The sequence below is a fragment of the Polyodon spathula genome, chromosome 24 (assembly GCF_017654505.1).
Source record: "Polyodon spathula isolate WHYD16114869_AA chromosome 24, ASM1765450v1, whole genome shotgun sequence".
Lineage (NCBI taxonomy): Eukaryota > Metazoa > Chordata > Actinopteri > Acipenseriformes > Polyodontidae > Polyodon > Polyodon spathula.
In genome coordinates this window covers 10,979,743-11,003,691 of record NC_054557.1, presented here as the reverse complement: position 1 = coordinate 11,003,691, position 23,949 = coordinate 10,979,743, and the positions used below count along the sequence as shown (strand labels likewise).

At 37.8% G+C, this 23,949-nt stretch overlaps 1 protein-coding gene across 3 annotated transcripts in view; it reads left to right on the top strand.

Moving 5' to 3' along the window:
* LOC121299163 (disintegrin and metalloproteinase domain-containing protein 10-like) overlaps window positions 1–23,949 on the top strand; it is a 64,140-nt gene extending 40,191 nt beyond the window's left edge. For all 3 annotated transcript variants that reach the window (XM_041226752.1, XM_041226753.1, XM_041226754.1), the window contains 13 exons: window positions 327–485; window positions 11,264–11,367; window positions 13,253–13,402; window positions 15,815–15,907; window positions 16,204–16,387; window positions 19,653–19,816; window positions 20,011–20,194; window positions 20,809–20,959; window positions 21,552–21,735; window positions 22,020–22,128; window positions 22,727–22,947; window positions 23,135–23,261; window positions 23,584–23,949. In XM_041226752.1, the coding sequence (XP_041082686.1) occupies window positions 327–485; window positions 11,264–11,367; window positions 13,253–13,402; window positions 15,815–15,907; window positions 16,204–16,387; window positions 19,653–19,816; window positions 20,011–20,194; window positions 20,809–20,959; window positions 21,552–21,735; window positions 22,020–22,128; window positions 22,727–22,947; window positions 23,135–23,261; window positions 23,584–23,681 (1,928 nt within the window). In that variant the 3' untranslated portion in view covers window positions 23,682–23,949. The remainder of the gene's footprint in view (window positions 1–326; window positions 486–11,263; window positions 11,368–13,252; window positions 13,403–15,814; window positions 15,908–16,203; window positions 16,388–19,652; window positions 19,817–20,010; window positions 20,195–20,808; window positions 20,960–21,551; window positions 21,736–22,019; window positions 22,129–22,726; window positions 22,948–23,134; window positions 23,262–23,583) is intronic.

The window sequence follows — 23,949 nt, the reverse complement described above, 5'->3', positions numbered from 1 at the left end:
GACATGTAACTTGAGATGACCTTGATGTTGAAGGCTGTACAGTATGATTTCAATCCCCTCTACTTAATTGCAATCTTAAGATTGCAGTTCTTTGGGAGATAAAGCTGTTTTTAAAGTTCTCTACAGCAGGAACCCCACAGTGTGCAGGGTATGTTTTTAAATGGTTTTGAAGCCGCACAGCTGACAGAAATCCAAGTTCAGTAATTACCAACCCCGCCCTCCTCCAATACTGCCTACCTGTAATTCCTGAAGTCTTGGCAAATACTGTTGGACTCGTAATGAATGTTGGAACTGATAACAACCTGAGTTAATCTCCTGTCTTGCAGGTGAAAAGGGCAGCATGAGCCATGGCTCGGTAGTGGACGGCAGGTTTGAAGGCTTCATCCAGACTCACCAAGGAACCTTCTACGTGGAGCCATCGGAAAGATACTTGAAGGACAGATCAGTGCCTTTCCACTCTGTCATCTACCACGAGGATGATATCAGTGAGTATTTCACTTCTGTGGGTTCGTAGCGTGTTTTTAAAGTTACGAGTCGAGTATGAAACTGTTGCTGCTTAAATGAGGTGTCAAGGCAATGACTTCAGTTGTGTCCACAGGTCCTGGGGAGTGAACCAAATGCTTGTGTGCTTTGCATGCTGTATATGCGTTTTGGATTCACTCATCATGGGTTATATTGGTCGACTACTGCTTGTTAACTAATTCTTTTATTTTAAAGAACAGACAATTGATGGCTTAATATGTGAATTTTGAAGGTAGGCATTACTTGCTGCACAGTGGTCACAGTGCCAGTTTATCAATGCTGCAGCTGGATCCCCAGCAGTAAAGCAGTGAAAGGGGCTGCTGCACTTTTACTTTTCAGGTGAAGGATACCAGTGTTCAGAAACGCATGGGTGGCTGTGTTACAGTACGTTATGTGCAGCAGCCCTGTGGACCTGAAAATGGTACATTTAACACAGTGTATGCTTTAACCAGAAGAACTTCCCACTTTACTTACTTATGAAGTCCACATGGAAGCACATTGGATACCATCAAAAGTTTGTGTTTCAATATGAAAAGTCATGAATGTATTACATGTTTTGCAAGAAAAAGGAAACCTATGTGTTTACATAGGGAGTAGATGTGGTCTCAGCTTTACACTGCTGTAGTAAAGAGCTGGATATGACAACTTGTGTGGATTCAAAGTAAAGCCCTGTGATCATTTTTATTGTTTTATATTTGTTTTATTTTTCACATTGTTTTATCTGCAATTTTTTTGTTTTGTTTTATTACAGATTAACATTTAAAAAAAAAAAAAAATTACTGGAATAGATGTACCAGTATATAAATGAAAACAAAGTATACATTGTGTTTTAACTATGTACGTACTTTTAAAATAGTTTAAGTGGATTCAAAATGTTGTACGATTCAGCATTAACTCAAAAAGCAGGTTGCTGAAAGAAAATGTGTATTCATAAGGAGCTTCAGTCTAAACGTAAAATGTACAACAGAACTCTTAAGTTGTTTTTTTTTTTTTCATGGTTTATCGTCACAATTTTAATTCCCAAAAGTGGGAAAATACATATATTTGCCGAAGTCCTAGACAGCTTCCGATTTCCCTTCAGACCGTGTATATGGCAACGGCTGAGCTTTGACAACTACGATTGCAAGTATTTATTTAAAGTATTTTTGAATAACCGTCCCAATTTGAAAATGCCATTCTATGTTTGCTTGATAATTAGTTTTATAGTTGTATTTGAGGAGAAACACAGGGTTCCAGTTCTAAGGAATTACTTTTCCTCAAGGCAGATAATCCTAATTTACCTTGTAAATGCAAAGTGGGATAGATCTTTTTGTTAGCTGAAAATACAGTACAGAGATACGCTTGAAGTATTTAATTTCTGATCAGACTTCCAAGCTCGTCTCGAGAACAAACCTCCATTACAAGTAACAAACCAAGCAGATCTCATCTTAAAACAAAGAAAGCCAGTTCAGACACTGCGTTATCAAAGCTGAGGAAATTCATATGGGCTTAAAGCTGAGGGAATACAATACCACTTTTTTTCTGGGACCGGGGGCTTGGTACAGCGACCAAATCTGAGGCAACTTTGCTGTACCAAGCCCTGTCTCCCCAGGGGTGACATTCACTGGGCTGAAACCTAGTCTTGTGAAACCAAGTTCCTAGTCGCTTTGTGTTCCCTCAGTTTAAGAATACATGTGTGTGTGTTTTAATTGTACTTTACGATACAACGATGCCTTTGTTTTCCAAGAAAGCCTTTAAAATTCGTTTGTTACATTATGTCGCTTTCCCATGGTGTTTTGTGATTTGCATGTCAAGCGTGTGGCATTCGACGGTTGTAAAAGGGAGGTGTCTTCTTCAGAACCTGTTCTGGCAATCTCTGAATAGTACCCATGACTCCAGCATTATTTCAGTGCAATACAGTGATTCCATTATCCTATGGACCTGTCTCTTTTGAGAGGTGTGTGTGGTTGTTTTTTTTTTTGTTTTTTTAAGCTTTTCTTCCAGGAGCAGATCCATACTTCCCAGAACACCATTTTGAATTTTTGGCAAGAGGTCCTTGGCATTACCTAAATCTGACAGCGTTAATCATTTAGCTGAGTTGTAGAATTGTAAGTGCGAGGGAGGTGGTTAGAAAACATTGAGGCAGTTTTGCTGGTAGTTAAGTGTGAAATGTTCACTGCCGAGTTCTTTTAATATTTCAATTTAGTTTTAATGCAGTGTGAATTCTCCAGTGGACTAGTTCTCTGGCTTCAGCCTTTAGAAAGGTTCTGTCAGAACTCACAAATTGATTGTATCTTTGGACTTCCTATTAAACTGTATCATGAGGTGTGGATTTATACTATGTATGCCTGTCGCTGTATCCTGCCTGTTTGGTTGTCCTGATTTTGTGTTATTTTATTTCATCATACCTAGCACAGCTTCAGTCAGGTGAAAAGAAGTGTGTCATGAGCTGTAATAAGCTGTCTGGCAGAGTGGATAAGAGAGAACACTGCTTTTAAACTGAATGACAATTTAGCCACGGCATTTCTTACTTTATCAACACTGCACAATTCCAGCTGCTGACATGAATGTGGCACTGTATTCCTCAAGGAGGCAAATGACGGAGGACTTCATGGATACAGCTAGACACTGTAATGTTGCAAGTCTTACTGAATTTCTACTTTTTATGATTGTAATCATTTTGAATTGGTTCTTTTGGTCCACCTATTAAGATTTTTTTGTTTATCGCAGTTTAACTTGTGAGTTTGTCTGGTCTTGTGGCTATATTTCCTTATTCTAGAAGAAAAACATGTGACCCTTGACCTATACCACACTTTCATGGGGAAGTCACTAGATTAGGGGTGGTGAGCCTGCATCCTGAAGAGCCACAATCCTGCAAGTTTTGGTAAGGCTTTATATTGTGTGGCATAAATTAATATTAAATAGATATGCAATTGCATATTAAATTAATATTTAACAGATATGCAATTGAGATTAAATTTACGTTAAATTATTCCTTGTTACTTTCCATTAAGTCAGATTAACTGTATTATCAATTAAACATGTAAACAATTAGAAATTATTACATTTTCAAGGGTAACAAAACGTAATGTAAATGGTTGTGATATGCAATTGCATTTATAATCGACATTTGGTTAACATTTAGCAAGAAACCAGCTATTTCATATCCATTAAATATTAATTTGACTAATTACTGTGCAATTGCGTATCTATTTAATATTAATTTATGCAAAGCAATATAAATTGTTACCCAAGTTTTTTGGGGTATCTTTGAATTGATAGGGCTAAAGACCTGGCAGAACACAATCGGTTGAATTAAGAGCTCGGGTGGAAGGAAAGCCAGAAGACCCTGCCACTCTCGAGGCCCAGGGTTGGCCACCCCTGCTCTAGATTCATAGCAAGGTAACAATGCCTCCTTGCAAGCTTGAAGCCAGTTCGACAGCTGTGTAGAAAGCATGCATCTCAACAGAGCTCGGAATCGCCCCCAATAATCATCATAAATAGGTAAGGGGCCCTTTTAAAAGCAGCAGCTATTTATGTCCTGCTGGGTCTGTGTTTATGTACTACAGGTCACCTGATAGACCATCAGTAAAGGTAAAGGTACTTGATGGTCTGATGCTGATTTTTCTTTTTTATAATTGACAGGAGAAATAGTCCAGTTAATTAAACAGTTACTGTATACATATAAAATTGCATTAATGGAAAGGTCATATTTATTTGACCCGTTTTAAATGTAAAGCTGGCTTTAAAAATAAAATAAAAATAATACAGAATCAAAAAATATATAAATGTTTTTAAACCATATGTTTCAACAAAATGAAAATATTCACAGCACAATGTCATGGTATCTCAACCTTGCAAATTGCTGGCATTTTGCTTTTTAATTTCCAATCCACTGATTGCTTGCGAGGCTGAAGACAAAATTCAATAAACTGATAATTACAAAAAAGTTTTGCCTGAGGAAGCATTAGGCTAGGATAGATTTTGAATGTAAGTCTGTTCTCTGCAGTTGATATTGCACATTGTGTATTTAAAACCATGTTGAACTGAACTATAGTAGCAGGGAATTTTAAAATTCAGCATACTGTATTGAAACACGATTGGACTAAAGCGTGAAATTACACAAAGTGCATTCTAACTATAACCTTGAATCTAATGTTATATGTTTTAACTGCAGCTGTTATCAGTTAGCAATTGAATGAGTCATCCGTGTTTTGGTTTGTTTTTGTTGCCAGTTGTGTACAAATGCCTTTCAGAATTCCCATGGTACTGTGTGTTCTGTTGAATAAAGTGCTTGCGCAAGGCAAGTATGAGTTGATGGCATTAAATAAATGATGCCCATTATCTGCACAAATACTATGTGAAATATGACCAGCAGCAGCGCTTGGCTTCTCCACTTAGACCTGTATTTTGTGGGAGAGGAGGTGAGTGGAGGAGAGGATTGTCCCATACTGTATGTTTCTGCTAAATTGTAGCACGATTGTAAATAACAACAAACCTGATCTGACCTAAATAATATTAGATCAAGAATATGTTTATACAACACATTGAAGTCACGACTGCCAAAGTACCTTGTTTACAGGTACAATTCAGGGATGTAAATAACAATTCATAAAAAGTTTCACCCATTCCAGGTAAAACCAAGAGTGGATCAAACTGGTATGCATTGGGAGTCTTATTTCCATCCCTGAATTGTACCTGTAAAAATGAATTTACAATAGTAAACAGACCTGTTGGTTTACTAAATTCATGTTACTGGACACCATAGCTAAGCAACGCTTCTGGTCTGTTTTGCACTGAAAAGCAGGATGGTAACTCAGTTTCTACATAATCATGACAGATTAATAGATATCCTCTGTATTGCTTCCATGGTGGTCTTCACCTTGGCTTTAAATCAGCATCCTGATGAAGTACGAACTAACCTACTTGTTACAGCCCAGCCTCTTGTCTCTCTCATCGTCAAGGTTCATAGCCAATCACAGCTGGCTGTAACACAATGCCGGCACGTGATTTTTGGTTTGCCAGGAATCATTCCAATCAGACAGCTACAGAACTTGAGTGCAGTGAGGGCTGAATACTGTCCCCAGGCAGGGGAAGGCTAGATCACACCCCTAAACCGAGAGAAATGTAGCTGTAACTTTACCATACTTGTAGCCATGGCTGAAATAATCCTATTGAATCTACCCTGGCATGAGAAACAAATTGCAGTAATTGTGAATAAGAGTTTCCTATTGCAATTCCTACAATGTATCTTGCTTTTAATTGACTCGGAGTACTGGAAAAGCATCTAATTCTATCCTTGGGATGCAACTGATCAGTAGGATTACACCTAATTAGATTTTTAATGGATAGTATCCTTTTTCAAGGACAGTGGTACCCAACTGATAGATTTTTAATAAACTAATATCACCATAAATATGTAACTTTTTTTTATGCTGAAAAAACTTGATGTGGTGCTTTGTTAGTGTCAATCTACTGTACACTGCTGCAGTTTTGTTTTTGATATGCAGTTCTCTCTAGCTACCTCTTGTGGAGAACTAGAATTTATAATAACAGTAATGTACTTGCTGTGATCTGCAGACATTTCCAGTACTAAACTCTTTCTGTTTATGTTTTATGTCGGTTATTTAGCAAACTGTGATGGATATCCTCCTGTTAATATTATATCCAGTTTAGTCACTTTATAAAATACATTTATAAAAAGAACATCAAAGCATTTTAATACACTTCAAGTACCTTTTGGTAATCTTGGATGTCTTTTGTGCAAATGTACTGTATGTGGGCATTTCCACTACATTTGGCCCCGAGAAAGTTAAATGCAGTAATGAAAGAGAAAAATTAATTTATTTCAGTCTGCAGCTTTCCAAAACGCTTTTATACACACCCACGCTTAAACTTTTTTTTCTCTTGGTGCCTTTTCATTGGCAACAATCTATGATTTGCATCTCAATGAGGTGGCATTCAGCAGACAGACAAAGGGGCTTTTTTGTTGAAATGGAGAGTATATTGTCAGCGATTTAATAAAATGCCTTTGCTCCCCGTTTCCAGTGAATGCAGTGACCAGCGCTGGGCAATCTCCCATTAGTGACTTTCAAACAAACAAAAAAAGATTAGCAGTTTCAGATTCCTGAATCCCTGCAGTCTGGCGACTAGACTCATCATTCGAAGCACTTGATGTGAATTAGCTGGAGTAATTGATTTATGGATTACTTGCTGTTCGAAAGCCAGCTTTAACAGGCTCTGCATTGGATTTTACCAATAAAACCGGGAATCCTGCTGATTGTGCCTGGGCTTTAAGTTGAAGGTCTGTTCCTATGAATAGGGGGTGGGGATACTGTTTTCAGTTGTTCAAAATACAGTGAAATTAGCTTTCTATTGTCTACAAACACATCACTTTTTTTTTTTTTATTCAGCATTAGATGAAAAGACACTTCTAGTGAGTAAAGTCTTCGTACTCTGGGTTGCTGTTGGTGTAGCTGCTTCAGAATGTTATTAAAAGCTTATACCTGGTAGGAGGTGAATGGAAGCCTGTAGTACAGTTGCAGAGAACGCGAACGCTCTTAAAACAATGCTTTTAGAATTTGAAGGCTCCCAAATCCGTCTTTAAATTGTGAGGTATTAAGAACAAAATAACTTTTTCAATAGCGGGCATCCTCATTCTATTGGGAGTTTAACCCCTCCATTGAACACAGAAAAGTCAGCAGGTTACAAATTCCTTTAAAGCGTAATCTTCCTTACGTCACTTTGTTGTTTCTTGGTTTCGGGATACCCTTGTCGTAGAGAGGCAAGGCGGCAGGGTGAAGGGTATTGGTGTTGGCTTGGCTTCTGTTTGAGTGGGTGGCTGTGATCTTTGTCTGGGTGGCAGAGCTGCATGACATTTGGAGAACTCCTTTGCATGGCTCGCCTACCCTGAATATTTTTATTTTTACAAGGAATTTGTGAGAACAAGTTTCTCTCCAAATGCTAATCTATTATTAAATTACTTGGCAAAACCCCATCTCAAGGCTAACTTTCAGCTTTGAAGATATGTGCTTGTAGAAGTGTATCTTGCGATAAGCTTTAGGATTCTTCATTTAATTCTTCATTTAATTTTTTATTTTTTTATACCATAGCATTTGTTTGTTTTTCATTAACTTGATGGATTTCTGACTATATAAGCTTCCTTGGAACAGTGCAGCCAGATGGCTGTGTTTACCTACAAATCACTACAAGTGAGCTATATTATATACATTTGGGATCGGGGGGGGGGGGAGCAGAGCACAGCACTTGGCTTTTAATCTCCTTAGAAACAGTAAATTTACAATTAAATGCATTTTTAGTCTTTTTTTTTCCAGTGATTTTTATCTTTAAATCCTTCATCTGAGCTTTAACATTTTGAACTTTCGAACTGTGGTTGGAGAAAAACAAAGGAACTGAATTCTAATCAGTACTGTAAGACTCTCTACAGGTATTTGATTGTACTGTAGTCCACTGCCCCTCGAAGTAATGGAGCTATGCAGCTTTCCTATTTGTTCATTGCTGCAATATTCTTATCCGGAAATCTGGAAGTAGCTAATGTGTGTGTTTTATTGCAACATGCATTGTTAGAATGTAATCTTGCCAGTGAGATTCATGTGATTTACACACCCTTTAGGCATTATGGTTCTGGGAACCTCATTTTTGATGATTTTGAGTCGCCATAGCTCTTTCCTACTCAGATCTGAGATTCTGATATTCATTATTAAATCACTCTAAATAGCTACAGTTTGGAAGACACACAGCATTTAGCACTTCACGTGTTTTTAAATATTGTTTCTGGGTCAAGGTTTTTTTTCCCCCCCACTAAGAATACTTTTTTCCCTAAATATCCTTGCACATCAAATCTGCTAACAATCCTGACTTGTTCCTAGTGCCAAACCGTAGTTCAGTGAAAGATCCCTCGCCCACCACTATTCATTGGAAGGGAGACTGTTGTGTCATTTGTATCTGTCCAGGATGCTTGGTTTGAATCAAATTCACCAATTACTGATGTTTTCCGAATAATGAAAGTTTATTGGTGTTGGCCAAACTTAAATTCATGATCCTCCCCATGTTCACGTAATGTGTGAATTTCAGTATAAGCCTAATATCAGAGCCAGCAGATCAGAATGCTGTAGACAAAGGTATTCTGACATGTTTGCCTAAAGGACTCCTGTCCCCTGCCATGTTGGTGTGTCTCATTTTGCCCGGTAGTACATCACACTGCCTTGGTAGCAGTACTGAACACCACACTCTGACATTTTTATAATTACTTCAGTAGGACACAAGGGTTTTAGGTGGCCAGTGAGAATGCCAGAATACATTGATACAGTGTAGAATGTTTCTCTGGAGGCAAGGACCCCTTTTTGTTTTAGGTTGGAGTCTGCGCTGGAGACTGACATTGCAGAGCTAGACATAGCAGCCTTGCAATTGGCACAGCTGGCTGATAGCACGTCTATATTGTTAAACCCTTGAGCCACAGACCTAAGTAATGAGAGAGGGAGAGTGCATTCTTAACAGTGTGAGATATATTTTCTTTATAGTTATTGACAGATGAAAGGGTTTCAGTAATGTTGCTGTGACTTGCCTGTTAACAATAGGTGTGTTGTACAGATTGATACCCCACCAGTATATCTAATGAAAAATGTTGTCATTCACAAATTAGAAGAAACGCCCCATGAGAGAGTTAGTATACTGGATGCTTTGGTGCCTACCTTGGCTTGGCTTGTTTTAATAGCTTCTGATTCACCGAACAGGTTGATTTATCTTTCTGATCACCTAGGGGAGTGGCAATAATGTTGATATTATCTCCAGCTTTTCATTAGCTGTAGCTACAGAAAGCCTGAAATGATGCGTCTCAATTACACACTAATGTGAGTGAACAAACAAAAGTGCGAACAGATCTAGTAGTACAGTATTGAACACAAATCCCTGGCTGATTTTTATAAAGGCTCTCGTACCCCAATTATAACCCAGTGCTTAGCCAAGTATGGATCACCACACTGCCATTTACTGTAGAAAGAGCATTTCTGCCATAGGGATGTCTGAGGTGTGATCAGCACATACTCTAGTGTCACATGTAGAATTCAATATACATTTTGTACAAAAAAAAAATATCCTCTCCTTTTGAAATATATGCCTGGCTAACACAATCACCGTGTTGCCAAAAACAGCATTTCAATTTGACTTGAAGTTGTGGCAGGGGAGGAACTGGGGGAATGTTACAGATGTCTCTGCTGCCTGAGGAGTGTAAAATAGAACTTTAAGATTCAGAAAGTGAGACTGTGTACAGTTCATGGGAATATTGTTTTGACCCTTTTGAATGCTATGTTGTGTACAGATGATGGCAGACACCATGTCATCATTCTTGCCTCTAATAAGCTGTTGGTCACCTTGTAAGATGAGTGCGTAAGTGGCATAGGAAGACGAGAAGCCGTACTTTAAATTGCGCTGGTAGGAGGAGTTCAGAACAATGTGGAAATGTAAATGAGTGGTTTTCTCATTCCTGCTTGTGTTAGAAAGATCAGTAAATAAAAAGCACTGCAAGTACTTTTTAAAAGTGTTTAACAGCTGACAGAGTCCGCTGTACTCTGATGAATCTTGTGTAGCGCATGGTCCATTAAGAGTTGAGTCTCCCTCTAAAGATGCAATCATCAGTCACCATTTCTTTTGAGTTCAGTCTGCTTTAAGTTTGGTTGATATTCTGAATGCAGTGAACAGAAGACAGATTTGCAGTAAGGCTGCTCAGCAAAGATTAGAGAAATTAGTGCTGTCAGTTCCGCCATGCTGTTAGTGGCTGCTTTTTTTTTTTTTGTGCCAGGTTAAAGCGGATAATGAGTTGTCTCATCTTATACTTCAAACACATTTCACTGGAAGATAGGCATTACAGAAATGTTGTTTAGGATTTAATGAGACGCTGTTTATATTTTTTTTATGAACTGCCAAGATTTTCAGCCAATGCTGCTGCTTCTGAAAAGTTCTTAACCCTATTCCAAGGAAATGTTGAAATGTTTTGAAAAGCTATGGGGACACAAATGCAAAAAGTACATTTTTTGGTGATGCTGTATGTTCCGAGTTTAATCTTTTGGGGTGCAAATTATATGATTATGAACTGGACTGCTGTGGTGCTACATGGTTAAGTTCCTAATCTGTGGGGAGCCGGTCCATAACCCTTAATGTCCAAATCCAGATGGTTTCCTCTACTTCTGGAGAAGAAAACAATTAGTCTGGAAACTCCTGTGAAAACTTCTGAAACGGGATCCTTGCAGAATTCCTCTGGGAGATACTGTATATCAGCATTATCAAGACATCACTACTTGATCATTAGAAGTAAAATAAGTTTAATCAAACTTAATCGTGTGTGTGTATATCGTATATATGTATATGTGTGTGTATATATATATATATATATATATATATGTGTATATATATATATATGTCTATATATATATATATATAATATATATATATATAATATATCATATATATTATATATTATGTATAATATATATATATATGTATATATAATATATATATATATATATGTATGTATAAATATTACTGTAGCATCATGCCGATTTGTAGTTCTAACGGTCCAAAAAAGTAGTTTTATAGGCTTTAAGACTTTTTTTTCCCCACTGCTGAACTCTCACTGTACACTGACTGTTATGCATGATGAGAATGTGGCAGAAAGAAAGGAGACAATCGGTAGTCGGACTCAAACTCCAAGAAGTAACCCAGTCCTATCTCTTGGTGTTCCTTCTAGAGTACCCACACAAGTATGGAGCACAGGGAGGCTGCGCTGATCACTCTGTGTTTGACAGGATGAAGAAGTATCAGGCTTCAGGGACTCGGGAAGAGAATCCAAAGGTAAGTAAACGGAAGGTGGCGGGTGCTGGCTGGGATTTATTTGTATTTTATTGAAGACTACATTTATTTATATTCAGTTCTGCTGCTTGTGTCCAAACCTTAATAAACTGACTATAATAATGATTGCTGTAGTCATTTTAAACAAAAATGGATTCAGTATTCAAACTCTAATTTGGACATCAAACTTGAAATTGTAGCATCAATGTGCTACAGTATTTGAGCTTCGCTTTGCAAAGATGTGAATTTCACTGGTAATTGATGGTTAATACAGTACCTGTTTTAAAATTGTATTTCTTTTTATGTGAGTTTCCTATGATAAATACAGGCGATAGTTAAATTAGTTTGGTTGCATTTAAATGCCTGCTGAGCTCTTGCGAGGAAGTAACCAATGTTGCAAAGAAAGGGGCTTTCCTTGTATAATTCCTTAATAAATGTAAATCCTTCTAGCCGCACCGTTCGTGAGCAGTACTTTTTAGAAGCACCCGTTCAAAACTTGTCAATGAAAAATCCTGGCAAGACAACAATACACAAATATAAATGCAGGATGCCAGTCTCTCTGGGTCACACATTCTTCATGGGTAATTTATTCACTTTCCTTTCCTGTCTGTGTTCAAATCTAGACCTAAAAAGCAAATAAATAACCCAACACCCTTAGGTGAATACAATGTAATGATTTTGAATAGCATTCATTTCCATGTTTTGAAATGTGTTGGCAGTGCATTTAATTAGGGACCCGGAGGTTATCTGCAATCGCTACAATACGTGTTTGGTTATTAAAACTGAAGCAGGTGCCAATTATTGAGATTTGCTGGTTCCCTCTAGGTTTAGTTGATTCTGACTGGGATTCCAAATTAGAACACAAAGAAACCTTTTAATTTCACCACAGGAATTGCTGCCTTTGTTGCATAACTGATAGCAGATCAACTTGAAACGGAGCAGGCTGGAAATTATTACAGTCTGTAGGGAGACTGGCAGAGTGTGTGTGTGTTTTATTTTTTATTTTTTTAATTGAATTTATGAAAGCAAGGAAATGTGTTGTGTGTGTTTTTTTTGGATACGTCAATGTTTGGATATCTTTTGGGCGATTTTGTTCATGCTGTGGAAGAAAGGAAGGTACTTTCTAAGAAAGCTTGGAAAAACTGAAGCCAGTTCATCATATAAACAAAAAACAAGATTACAAGCCTGCCCATTCACTTAGATGTAGAGGCCCTTTAACGCATTTTGTTCACAGTATAAAGTGTGGCGTTTTATACAGTAAACTTTCAGATTTAGGACATGATGGCTGACGCAGTAACACTGAGACAATTTAAGATTTATTTGTCCCTTTAATTTTTTTAAATGCTATACACTTAGCAGTAAATGTCTGCATCCACCAGATTCTTTCACAATTAATCTGAGGTTTAATTGGAAATTCCAGCTAAACTTAAAACAAGAATAATACATTTTGTTTTTCTCTATTCCTTAATTTAGTATTGCAGTCAGTAATTTTATATACACAAGCGCCCTGTTTGTGTGCGTGTCAAGTTTAGATAAAGTATTACATTGGATTTTTCCAGCTTTTGACACTTCTGTATTATGCATTTCCACTCAGTAACCTTGATACTTACCCATACAACATTTTTTCCTACTCTGAATTAGCAATGCAATTTAACAGACAAATGTACTAAAATTGAGACCAAAGTTTTTTTGAAGGTTTTATTTTATATAAAGGTCTGACTTAAGAGAGCCCTCCTGGTGAATAGTAAGTGGGGTGTAACATTATAGTAGTTCTTTTCTCATCCCACATGATTGAACACACAAGAGTTTTATATATATATGTATCTTTGAATTTTCATTTTCCAGGTGAAGCTGAAGGCTAACCCTCTCCCTTTCCGTACCTTTGCAGGAGACGGTGGTGGAGGAGCCCGCGGATGGACCTGTCTTACTGAGGAAACGCAGAACAACCCAACCCCCTAAGAACACCTGCCAGCTCTTCATCCAGACAGACCACCTGTTCTTCAAGTACTACGGCACACGGGAAGCGGTTATAGCACAGGTACACAAGAGACTCCTCCAAGCCCAAAAAGGAATTTAAATATGACATTTTAGTGATGTGATATTTTTTATTGTATATTTCCAAATACATTTTTAATTAACCCTTTAGCTCCTTATCTCCCCTTCCCTCTACTTTCTGTGGAACTGCAGCTAGCTAATGTTTAACATTGGCCACGGCCTTCTGTTTGTGGGAAAATTGCATGCATATGCATATATGTGTGTGTGTGTGTGTGTGTGTGTATATATATATATATATATATATATATATATATATATATTATATATATATATTATTTTATATATAATATATATATATATATATATATATATATATATATATATATATATATATATATATATATATTATATATATATATATATATATATATATATATATATATATATATAAAATACAAACAAACAAAAACACTGAATCAACACAGCAGCTTTTGAGCCTCTAGTTTTAGACAGGACAAAGTAAACAAACCAGATTATGCACGCGCCCCATTTGTGATCTCTATGGAAAGCCATCTGGGACAAAAAAGCGTTTTTAGAGCAAGCCAGAATCTCATGGGACTGAAATGCGTCGCTTAAACAGTACCCAAGTTCCTGAAAATGTTGTGTAGTGATTTTTACAAAGATTGTATATATTATATAGGTTTTGTTGTGACTTTATGTGGAATGTAATAAATGAGAACCAAAACTGTGATCCCCACCCCCTTTCACTTTACAACGCCATTTCCACATTTGTTCCACACTTGTTTGTTGAGCTACAAAAAGGCCCAAGTAAACCTCATGTTGTTACTTTATGAAAACTTGCCTCTGGCCACTGTTTACTGTGAAGAAACGGCAATGGCAAGGAATGGGGGGAAAAAAATCAACTTATGTACTGTATTTCGGGAATAAACAAAACAACGTTGAACTTGAACTGCTATTTGGCATCCTTTGTTTTGTAGTTAATTCACCGGGGTAAAGGTGAGGCCTACATAACATATTCTTTACTACTGGGTTATTTTTCTATTTTAACGTGTTACATATTCTAAGGTCTTGCTGTAAATAAAGGCGCACACACACAGGGTCACGGCCATGCCCCCTGCCCCTCCTGCTATGCTGTCTTTGCCTGCTTTCAGAGCAATATAAAGGCTTTTATTACCTTTTGAAAAACCTAACAAATATTTAAATTGAGCTAATATCTGAACATGAAAATATATAATATATAATATATATATATATATATATATATATATATATATATATATATATATATATATATATATATATATATATATATATATATATATATATATATATATAATAATATATATAATGTAATAGCAAATTATCGTTTTACTAAAATATTTGCCCATTGGGATTACGGGTTTAAAGGTATACCCCAATTTTCCATTTTATTGTAGTTGCTACAACTGTTAACTGTTCACGTAAGGGGTATGTGTATTGTTTGAATTTTTTTTTTTTTTACTTTTTTGACCACTTTTTTTAAAATTGCATTCCCTGCCTCAAGATGGCTTTCCATGAACCTTAGAACTAACTACATTTCCCATCATCCTCCTGCTCACATGTAACTGAGATGGATTTACCAGTGCGCAGTTGTAGCAACACATGGGAACATGTAACACAATATAATAAAGGTCCTTATCAACCCTTTGAGTCCTTGTCAAACTGTGCTTTTGTTCATCTTCAGCAAGTGCTGAGCTTCAATATCAGGCTTGATTCCGAGCTGCTATAAATAACATCTGTGTGCATGAACAATTCGTAATTGGTGGTGGGAATGCCGCAATTATCTGTACCATTACAAGAGTGCTGTGTGCTGGATGCAGGCAGATCCTGTATAATTGAAACCCTGGAGTACAGGCTGTTTGCCAGGTTCATGGGGTTTTACAAATGATTTATGAGCACTTGTAGGAGATTGCTACCCTTGGGATATCAGTTTATAAAACAAATCTTCCATCATTCTTAAAAATAACATTGTAAATTAAAATCACATTCTTTCTGTATAAAGGAGTGATATTAAAAATGCAATGTGGGACTCGTATATCTGTACCCTTTAATTTCTTTTGAGCTCATCCTCACTTAATTTGCTTCCTAGAGCGTCTCACTTACTGTGCCACAAACATTATTTTATCTGCAAAGCAGTCAATTCTCCAGAGTCTGTGTCTTATATATATAAAATAAATACACACACATATAGTCAGGTGGATTGTTTGCTTAGGCTAAAACTACTCACCTCTACAATTCTGTATAGTGGATGTATTGCTGGCTGAAGAATTGCATGTTTGTCACCTAGCATTGAGAATAATATAAAATTGGATATTGTTTTCATTCACTAGCTGAGGAAATGCGGTAATACAGTAGAATTGTACATTTAGAAGCGTGTTTCCTTTTTGATTTGCAGATCTCCAGTCACATTAAAGCAATTGACTCCATTTACCAGAGCACAGATTTCCTGGGAGTTCGAAATATCAGTTTCATGGTGAAGAGAATCAGAGTAAGTGTTTGTTTTCTATTGATCTTTTATTATATACAGCATTGCTCTCTATAGAGCTTTTACTAGTGGCCTGGACATTTTCTACAGTTTCCAAATCAATAATCATGCAATTAGAGTAAATGAGAAAGTAATATTGATAAGAATTAATTTGTATTTTGTACACTACTTTACCTTTCTATGATGTTTCATTAAGCTTCCCCCCCCCCCCCCCCCCCTCACAATCCAGTATTTCAAGTATAAATGTGTTGACTTTGTGTCCCATGTTTTTGGTCCCGTATTTCCTTTTCCTTTCCCAGATCAATACGACGCAGGATGAAAGAGACCCTTCCAACCCCTTCAGGTTTGCTAACATCGGAGTGGAGAAGTTCTTGGAGCTGAACTCTGAACAGAATCATGATGATTACTGCCTGGCCTACGTGTTCACGGATCGAGACTTTGACGATGGTGTTCTTGGACTGGCCTGGGTGGGAGCGCCAGCAGGTAAAGGCGTCTGATTGATGTGTATCTAGTTGTGATGAGGCTCGACCCCCTTCAGCACAGTAACTGAATCTTGGAATATAAGGAGATGCCTGCCAGTTGGTCTTTACATATGTATGCAGGTCGCACATTTACATTTTTACCAACTCAAATTTTGCATCACCTATGCAGGTCGCACATTTACATTTTTACCAATATATAAATTTTATATATATATATATATATATATATATATATAATATGTATATATATATATATATATATATATATATATATATATATATATATATATATATATATATATATTATATATATATATATATATATATATATATATATATATATATATATATATATATATATTATGTATATATTATGTATGTAGGAACACAATTTAACATCATGTAATTGAAGTAACAAAATGATATTGCAAAAGTCTCCCGGAAGCCATAATAGTGCGCAGTATTGCATGTTGGATTTTGAAATGTCACATTTTTAGTCAGTTTTTCGTTAAGTATATGAAAAACCACAAAGTTGTGTGTAATTCAGTATGTTAACGTAACATTTATACAGCAGGTTTCATTCAACCTTTATGAAGTAAAATTAGGTAATTCAATAGGGAGATGCAAAACTTTTGGCTATAGCTCTATGGAACTGCTTTTCCAGTTATGATTTTTGCTGTGTGGAGGAGCCAGTCTGTCATTTCACACTTCCATTTAACAAGGGGATGCAGGTCATGTGCTTATTTAATTCATCCAGTTTCAGTTATTTAAAACGCTGTGGTTAAGGCAAAGTCTAAATGCAAAGGCAATATGAACAAGTTTAGGTTCAGTTTGATGCACTGCCAAGGCAATGGATAAAGGCTTTGAAACTCAATGCGAGCTGCTGCAACCGAAATTGAAATTTTCTGCAGTCCAAGCTAGGCAATTAAAATAAAAATTGTGAGACACAATGTCTAGTGAAAGCCAGCGAGATGCGTCTCATGAGTCCGAGCCAGTGATGGACCCCCTGGACTTGCAATCCACTTAAAAGCCTGACACGTTATTATTGGAGAATCATCCAATACTTTCATATATTCCAGTCCCTTTCTTTAATTTTCTGTATAGATTTTGACAGTGCCCTTTTTAAAATTCAGCACGCTTGTAAATTATCTAAGTGCAAGTAATTACATTTATTCTAAATGTGCCCTAATGTGTGCTGATTTGATCAATTTGCAATTTAAAGTGTGTGTGGGGGTGGGGGGGGGGAGCTAATTAAAACCACACACAGTGAAGAGAATATATGAAATATAAGTGTTTGCTTTATTATAGTGACACAGCTGGGCTGGGGGGGTGGGGCGATATTCTGTTTGTGAACCAATGAAAAAGTAAACATTTAGGTTGTTTCTGTTTTTTGTAAACCTGGGAATATCATTCTCTTGGTCTAATCCCTGGAAACCGGAAAGCGAAAGGCGCCTGCTTGCCTTAGTCTGTTCCTCATGTTTCTTGTTTCTGTTCCCAAGCTGTAGAAGTAAGGTATTAAGAGCTAGCAACTCTGCCCTATCAGGCCTGCAAAAAGAAACTTGTTTATGTTGTCTTGTTGCCTAAATAGATAGTGTGGTCAGTATCGCACACTGTCTTGAATATTGCTGAATTCACAGCTGGGTTGGAGCCAGGCCTTGAACCCCATAGCCTTCCATATTAGTGGCAAAAAGCGGTTTTGAGATTTTGATATAAATTCCATATTGGCCATTATATGGTCTAGTTATAATATTTAATTCTTCGCAAGCATTAGTTAATAGTTTCTAATGCCTGGTTCTTTGTTTTGATGTAAGAAATCAATCCCAGACTTTTAACAAGATTCTGTGAGGAAGCAAATGTGTGTTCTGTATCTTTTTTAATCTCCATTTTCAATTGAACGCCAATTTTGCACTTTGGGAAGTATATTGATATAATGCACTGAGCCAGATTCACTGAAATAGATTCATGTTAGGGCCTAATGATGATATATTTACCCTGAAGTTGTCCAAGGTGACTTTTCTATGTGAGAATGGGCTGGGTTGTCTTCTGAAGTAAGTTGAGTTTTCTCGCTCTGTATATTTTTTGCTCAAACACACAGGACCTGTCTTCAGATTGTTTAAGTGGAATGTTTTCAAGATTAATCGCCCTGACGCTGCAGTTCTGATCAAGCAGTTGATTTGCTTCCTCGGAGTTGGAACCTTATGGAAAACTGTAGCTGCTGCTTCCATTTGTATTCCAGTGGCAGTGCCAGCTGAATGCAGGTCATTAATGTAGAAAAGAGTACTGAGTCTAATGCAGAGAACCCTGCCCTGCCCTGCATCCTAACAACTTGAATTATTTATCTTCACTGCTTTAGAGCCATTGCATACTTCCCATGATAAAATAGTAAAAATATTTGAGTTTGTTGATTTTTTGAAGACACAAAGTTTACAGCCTAAGTGGCTTTTTCTGGGTTTAAACGTCTGTGTGTGTGTGTGTGTGTGTGTGTGTGTGTGTGTGTTACAGCAGAAGTGGATTTTTCTGGGTTTAAACGTCTGTTTTATAAATACTATGACAATTTCCAGAATTACTAATATTTTCAGTAAGTTTCTTTGGGGAAGTAAAACAGTGTGTGTTCTGCAGTTCAAAGCATATTTTAATGAGCATTTTTTTAAAAATTTATTTGGAAACTTTTTGTTACACTCCATCTGATGTTGGGTAGAAATTCTAATCTAGTGTATTTACATCTTAACATTTAAACACCATAATACTGTGCATGAAACATGCTCGTGTGATATTATATTCTCTAAGAATATAATGATGGTAAGAAAACTCAGTCCGCTTTTTCACAAAATTGATTATTTAGTGACCAGCTGTAAATGACATTGCGTTGTCTGCAGACAGAATTAACCAGTGTGGTCTTTGATGGAAGATGGAAAAGGAGATTGTTTTCAAACTGTATATCATGCTGGAGACTGCACACCTCGGACAGCATGGTCCCACAGTGAACATGCCAAAGTAAACGTAAAACTAAATGAACACTTTTTTTATTTTTTTTTCAGAACCACTAGAAAATCTACAGGCAGGAGTCTTTTTGGGGTTTCTTATTACCAGTACAGTTTCTGCTGCCAGTAAGAAACCCCAAAAAGACTACTATCAGTAGTTTAACACCATCAGGGCTGAAGAATGAGAAATACTTTTATTGACCTCCTAAGTTGTTTTTTTGCTTTTTCAACAAATAAAACCAGAACCCAATGATCCATTAACAAATATCCCCTTCTCTTTTACAGGCAGCTCGGGAGGTATCTGCGAGAAGAGCAAGCTGTATTCTGATGGCAAGAAGAAGTCTCTGAACACTGGCATCATCACCGTTCAGAACTACGCCTCCCATGTGCCACCAAAGGTCTCCCACATAACCTTCGCTCATGAAGTCGGACATAACTTTGGTTCTCCTGTGAGTAGAGCCTCTCTGTCTGACTGTGCAAGGCTGAACTGTGCACCTCGAAGTCTGTGTAATACCCTTACATGACCTGTTACAAGGTTTCTACCAGCCACAGTGCTGTGTGTAAATTACAGACTGTTCTCTTCTGAGTTTGCTCTTTTGACTTGTTTCCATTTTGACCTGTATTGTTTCTTTGAAACCCGTAGCATGATTCTGGAACAGAGTGCACCCCAGGGGAGTCCAAGAGCCAGAGCCTGAAGGAAAAGGGAAATTACATCATGTACGCCAGAGCAACTTCCGGTGACAAGCTGAACAACAACAAGTTTTCAATCTGCAGCGTCCGCAACATTAGCCAGGTGCTGGAAAAGAAGAGAGGAAGCTGCTTTGTGGGTACGTTTCCAAATAAAGAACAGAATTGCAATAAAGCAGGACAGAATCCACAAAGAACTGTGTGGAGAGGTTCTCATTTTTCCAGACTTTGGATTTGGTGGTGGGAGTGCAGGGGGGCTGCATCCTTTTCAATGGAATTATTTTTCTAGGGTGCAGGTAAAGTAAGCCAGGAGTTGTGCTTCAACCCCACACTAAACTGGTTTCAATTGGACCTCAAATTAGATGTTGTAGCTCATTAGTGTGTGTTTTAATATAAGCAACAGCCCCTTTTGAACACTGTTTATAATTTGTGTGAGAAGAATGGACTAGTCTAATTGAATTGGCAGCCAGAGTGTCAGCTTGTCCATTGAGAAAGATTCCCCTTTAAATCTGACACCAGGGCAAAGTAATGCACAGCATTTTGTGTCTCATTATTAAAGCAGCTGCTTGAAATCTCCACAGCCATAAAGTGGAATGGGATGTTAAATGGTGCAGGTCTTTGCTTAGCATCAACTGGAATGCATGTTTTGCAAAACCATAAACATCCATTGGCTCCGGGGTAACTCTTATTTTGGGCAGATAATGGTGCTTAAAGGGTACTCCATTAAGGCTGACGTTGCATTTCCCCTCTGCAGAGTCTGGTCAGCCGATCTGTGGAAATGGATTGGTGGAGAATGGAGAGCAGTGCGACTGTGGGTACAGTGATCAGTGCAAGGATGAGTGCTGTTATGATGCTAATCAGCAAGAGAACCTCAAGTGCAAGTTGAAAGAGGGCAAAGCGTGCAGGTAAGTTAAAACAGGCATTCAAAACTTCTAATTTAAATGCTGTTCAATTGGGGAATTTTTCTTTATTACTGGTGCAGATACAGCTGGATCAATAAACTATTTGTAGCTGTTCCTTAGCTTTACCTTCTGGCTTCAGTGATCTACTGTCTTAACACAGTTCCCAGTCTGCATAGAGCTCTGTCAACAATGAAATCTAGGCACATACTAAGGATGAATTTCATTGCTTAAATATTTAAGACTATTATGCATTTGTTCACTTATCTCAATGAGACAAGGGAATTGCAGAATGATTTGCAAGTAGGAATAAAATAATAAGATTACTGGCACTGACTAAAGATAAATCATAACTGAAGCTCTGTCTCTTTTGAGATGTATCACTTGTATTGGTTTTTACAGTACAATGTTTTACAACAAACTTGTTCAGGTGTCCTCTGGGAGAAATTGCATCTGTCTGCTCGGCTGCAGCATGAACAGGAAACCTAATCCTTTGGTCTTTGTGAAACAGATAGATATAGAACTGTTGACATTTGTTTCATTGCCAACAGTTATGATGCTTAGCTAGATTGAAACTAAATTGCGGTTTTTCCCCCAGCCCCAGTCAAGGTCCTTGCTGTACAAAGGAATGCACATATAAACCTTCAACTGCGAAGTGTAGAGAAGAGTCTGACTGCGCCAGGGAAGGGTTGTGCAATGGCATTCAGGCTATGTGTCCAATATCGGAGCCCAAACAGAACTTCACAGCGTGCCACAGGGGAACACAAGTCTGCATCAATGGGGTACAAGAGACGATTGTTCTGTGTTTTTTTTATTCTCAGCTAAAAGGGGACATAAACAAAAAGGGGTTAGCAGTCACTTTAATGAGTAGTTTTTTTTTCCAAAATGTTCCCAGTGCAGTGTGTTTCTATTTAGCTTGGGGAAAGATGACTGATTTCCAGTGTCTTTTCATTTGCCAGATTCATTACCAAGTTGGGCCTGGATTTAATATCAAGGTGTAAAAGGTGATGGATTGTTTGTGATGCCCTTTGTCTCTTGTAGTTGATTTGACTTCTCTCTCCCGCAGCAATGCGCTGGTTCAATCTGTGAGAAGTACGGTTTGGAGGAGTGCACATGTGCAAGTACAGATGGGAATGATGAAAGAGAACTGTGCCACGTCTGCTGCAAGGAGAAAAGTGAGAAATGTTCCCATAAAAACCGTAGATCTGCAGATAGTGTTGCCTTGTTTGCTGTCTAAGAATTTCCCATTTTCAAAGTGGTGTATGCATTTACATAGATGGCATATTCAGGGCAGTACAAGACCAAGTATTTCGTAATTTACGTCTTTGAGAAGCTAATCCAGGCATCTAATTACCACGATTGCCAAGAAATACCATTGCGTTTAATCCAATGAAACATTTATGAACAGGCATGAGTTTGCCTGATTTCTCAGAACAAAATGAAATATTCAAACATTTAGTTATGGTAGGGTGTTTTTTTTTTAAATATTTTTTAATTTTGTTGTTTAAGTTGATGTGAGGAATGAATGCACTTTAGAAGAAATAAAATACATGTTACACACACTGCTGAAAAGTCGGTCCGCCTTGTTCATAGTCAGGTTGTCTGATATTGATTTTGAACTCACTGTGGTAATTTTAGTAAACGGTGAACAGTTGCAAAAAGCAGGGATGTGTTTTATGGATGGACTTCTATACACGGCCTTGGATAGATACTCTAAAAGTCTGTCCTTTTCTCAATCTAGTTCTTCGTTTCGGTTTCCCTTTCCTTCTGTAGCAGACCAAGGAGTTTGCAGTAGCACAGGATCAGAAATGTGGTCAAAGTATTTCTCCGGCAAAACGATCACTCTGCAGCCTGGCTCTCCCTGCAACGACTTCAAGGGTTACTGCGATGTGTTCATGAAGTGTCGGCTTGTGGACGCTGATGGTCCCCTGGCCAGGCTAAAGAAAGCAATCTTTAACCCGGAGCTGTATGAGAACATTGCTGAGTGGATTGTGGTAAGCGTTTTTATTAGTTCAAAGAAGTCTTGCAGTATCAGTGGTTGTAGAGGATTATAGAAATCGTAGCCACTCAGCGATCCGGTTTGTCTTCAGGATCCATTGTTTTCAGGCTGGTAGGTATGCACACACGGCCATGTCTAATTCTATTTCTGTGTGATGTTCACTTCTTGCTGCTTGTTTCCAGGCTCACTGGTGGGCAGTGCTGTTGATGGGGATTGCTCTCATTATGCTGATGGCTGGTTTCATTAAGATCTGCAGTGTCCACACCCCTAGCAGTAACCCAAAACTCCCTCCTCCAAAACCACTACCAGGTGAGAGCCCTTTAGCGTGTGTCAGCTTCAAACTGCTGCAGAAGTTTTTAATGAAGGCTTCATAATATGAAAGAGTTTTAATGCAGAGATAATAGGGGGTGAAATTCCTCTTCTATACCACTTAACTCCAACTAAGCACTCTTCAGATCTTTGGTTTTTTAATTGATACTTTTCAATTAGATTTTGAAAACTAACAAGTTGGTGAGGGTTTAATGATCTAATAGGTTTTGGGAGGGGAGGAGGCCAGATGCCACTCTCCGATTTCTGTTGAACTTCCCAAACCTCATGACTGTTGGTCTCTGATTTGGCTGTTCCCCCACAGGCACTCTGAAGAGGAGAAGAGCACAGAATGCCAACCCCCAGCCCCAACGCCAGCGGCAGCCACGAGAGAACTATCAGATGGGACAGATGAGACGTTAACAGGAGCTTTTTGCCTTGGTTCTTCCTAGTGCCTACAGTGGGAAAACTTCTCTCCAAAGAAAACCTGTAACAGTCAGAATCCAGCAACAACAACAAAACAAGAAGAGATAAAACAGCAGCTCTCGGACCCAGCAAAGAGGCAGAGGTCACACAGCATTTATTTTTGAATGGCTTTAACTGTCAAAGAGGAATTACGAGAACAAGATCACTAATTTCCCTTACAATGTGGTCTTCATTTTTTTTTCCAAGCAATGGACAATTATTATTT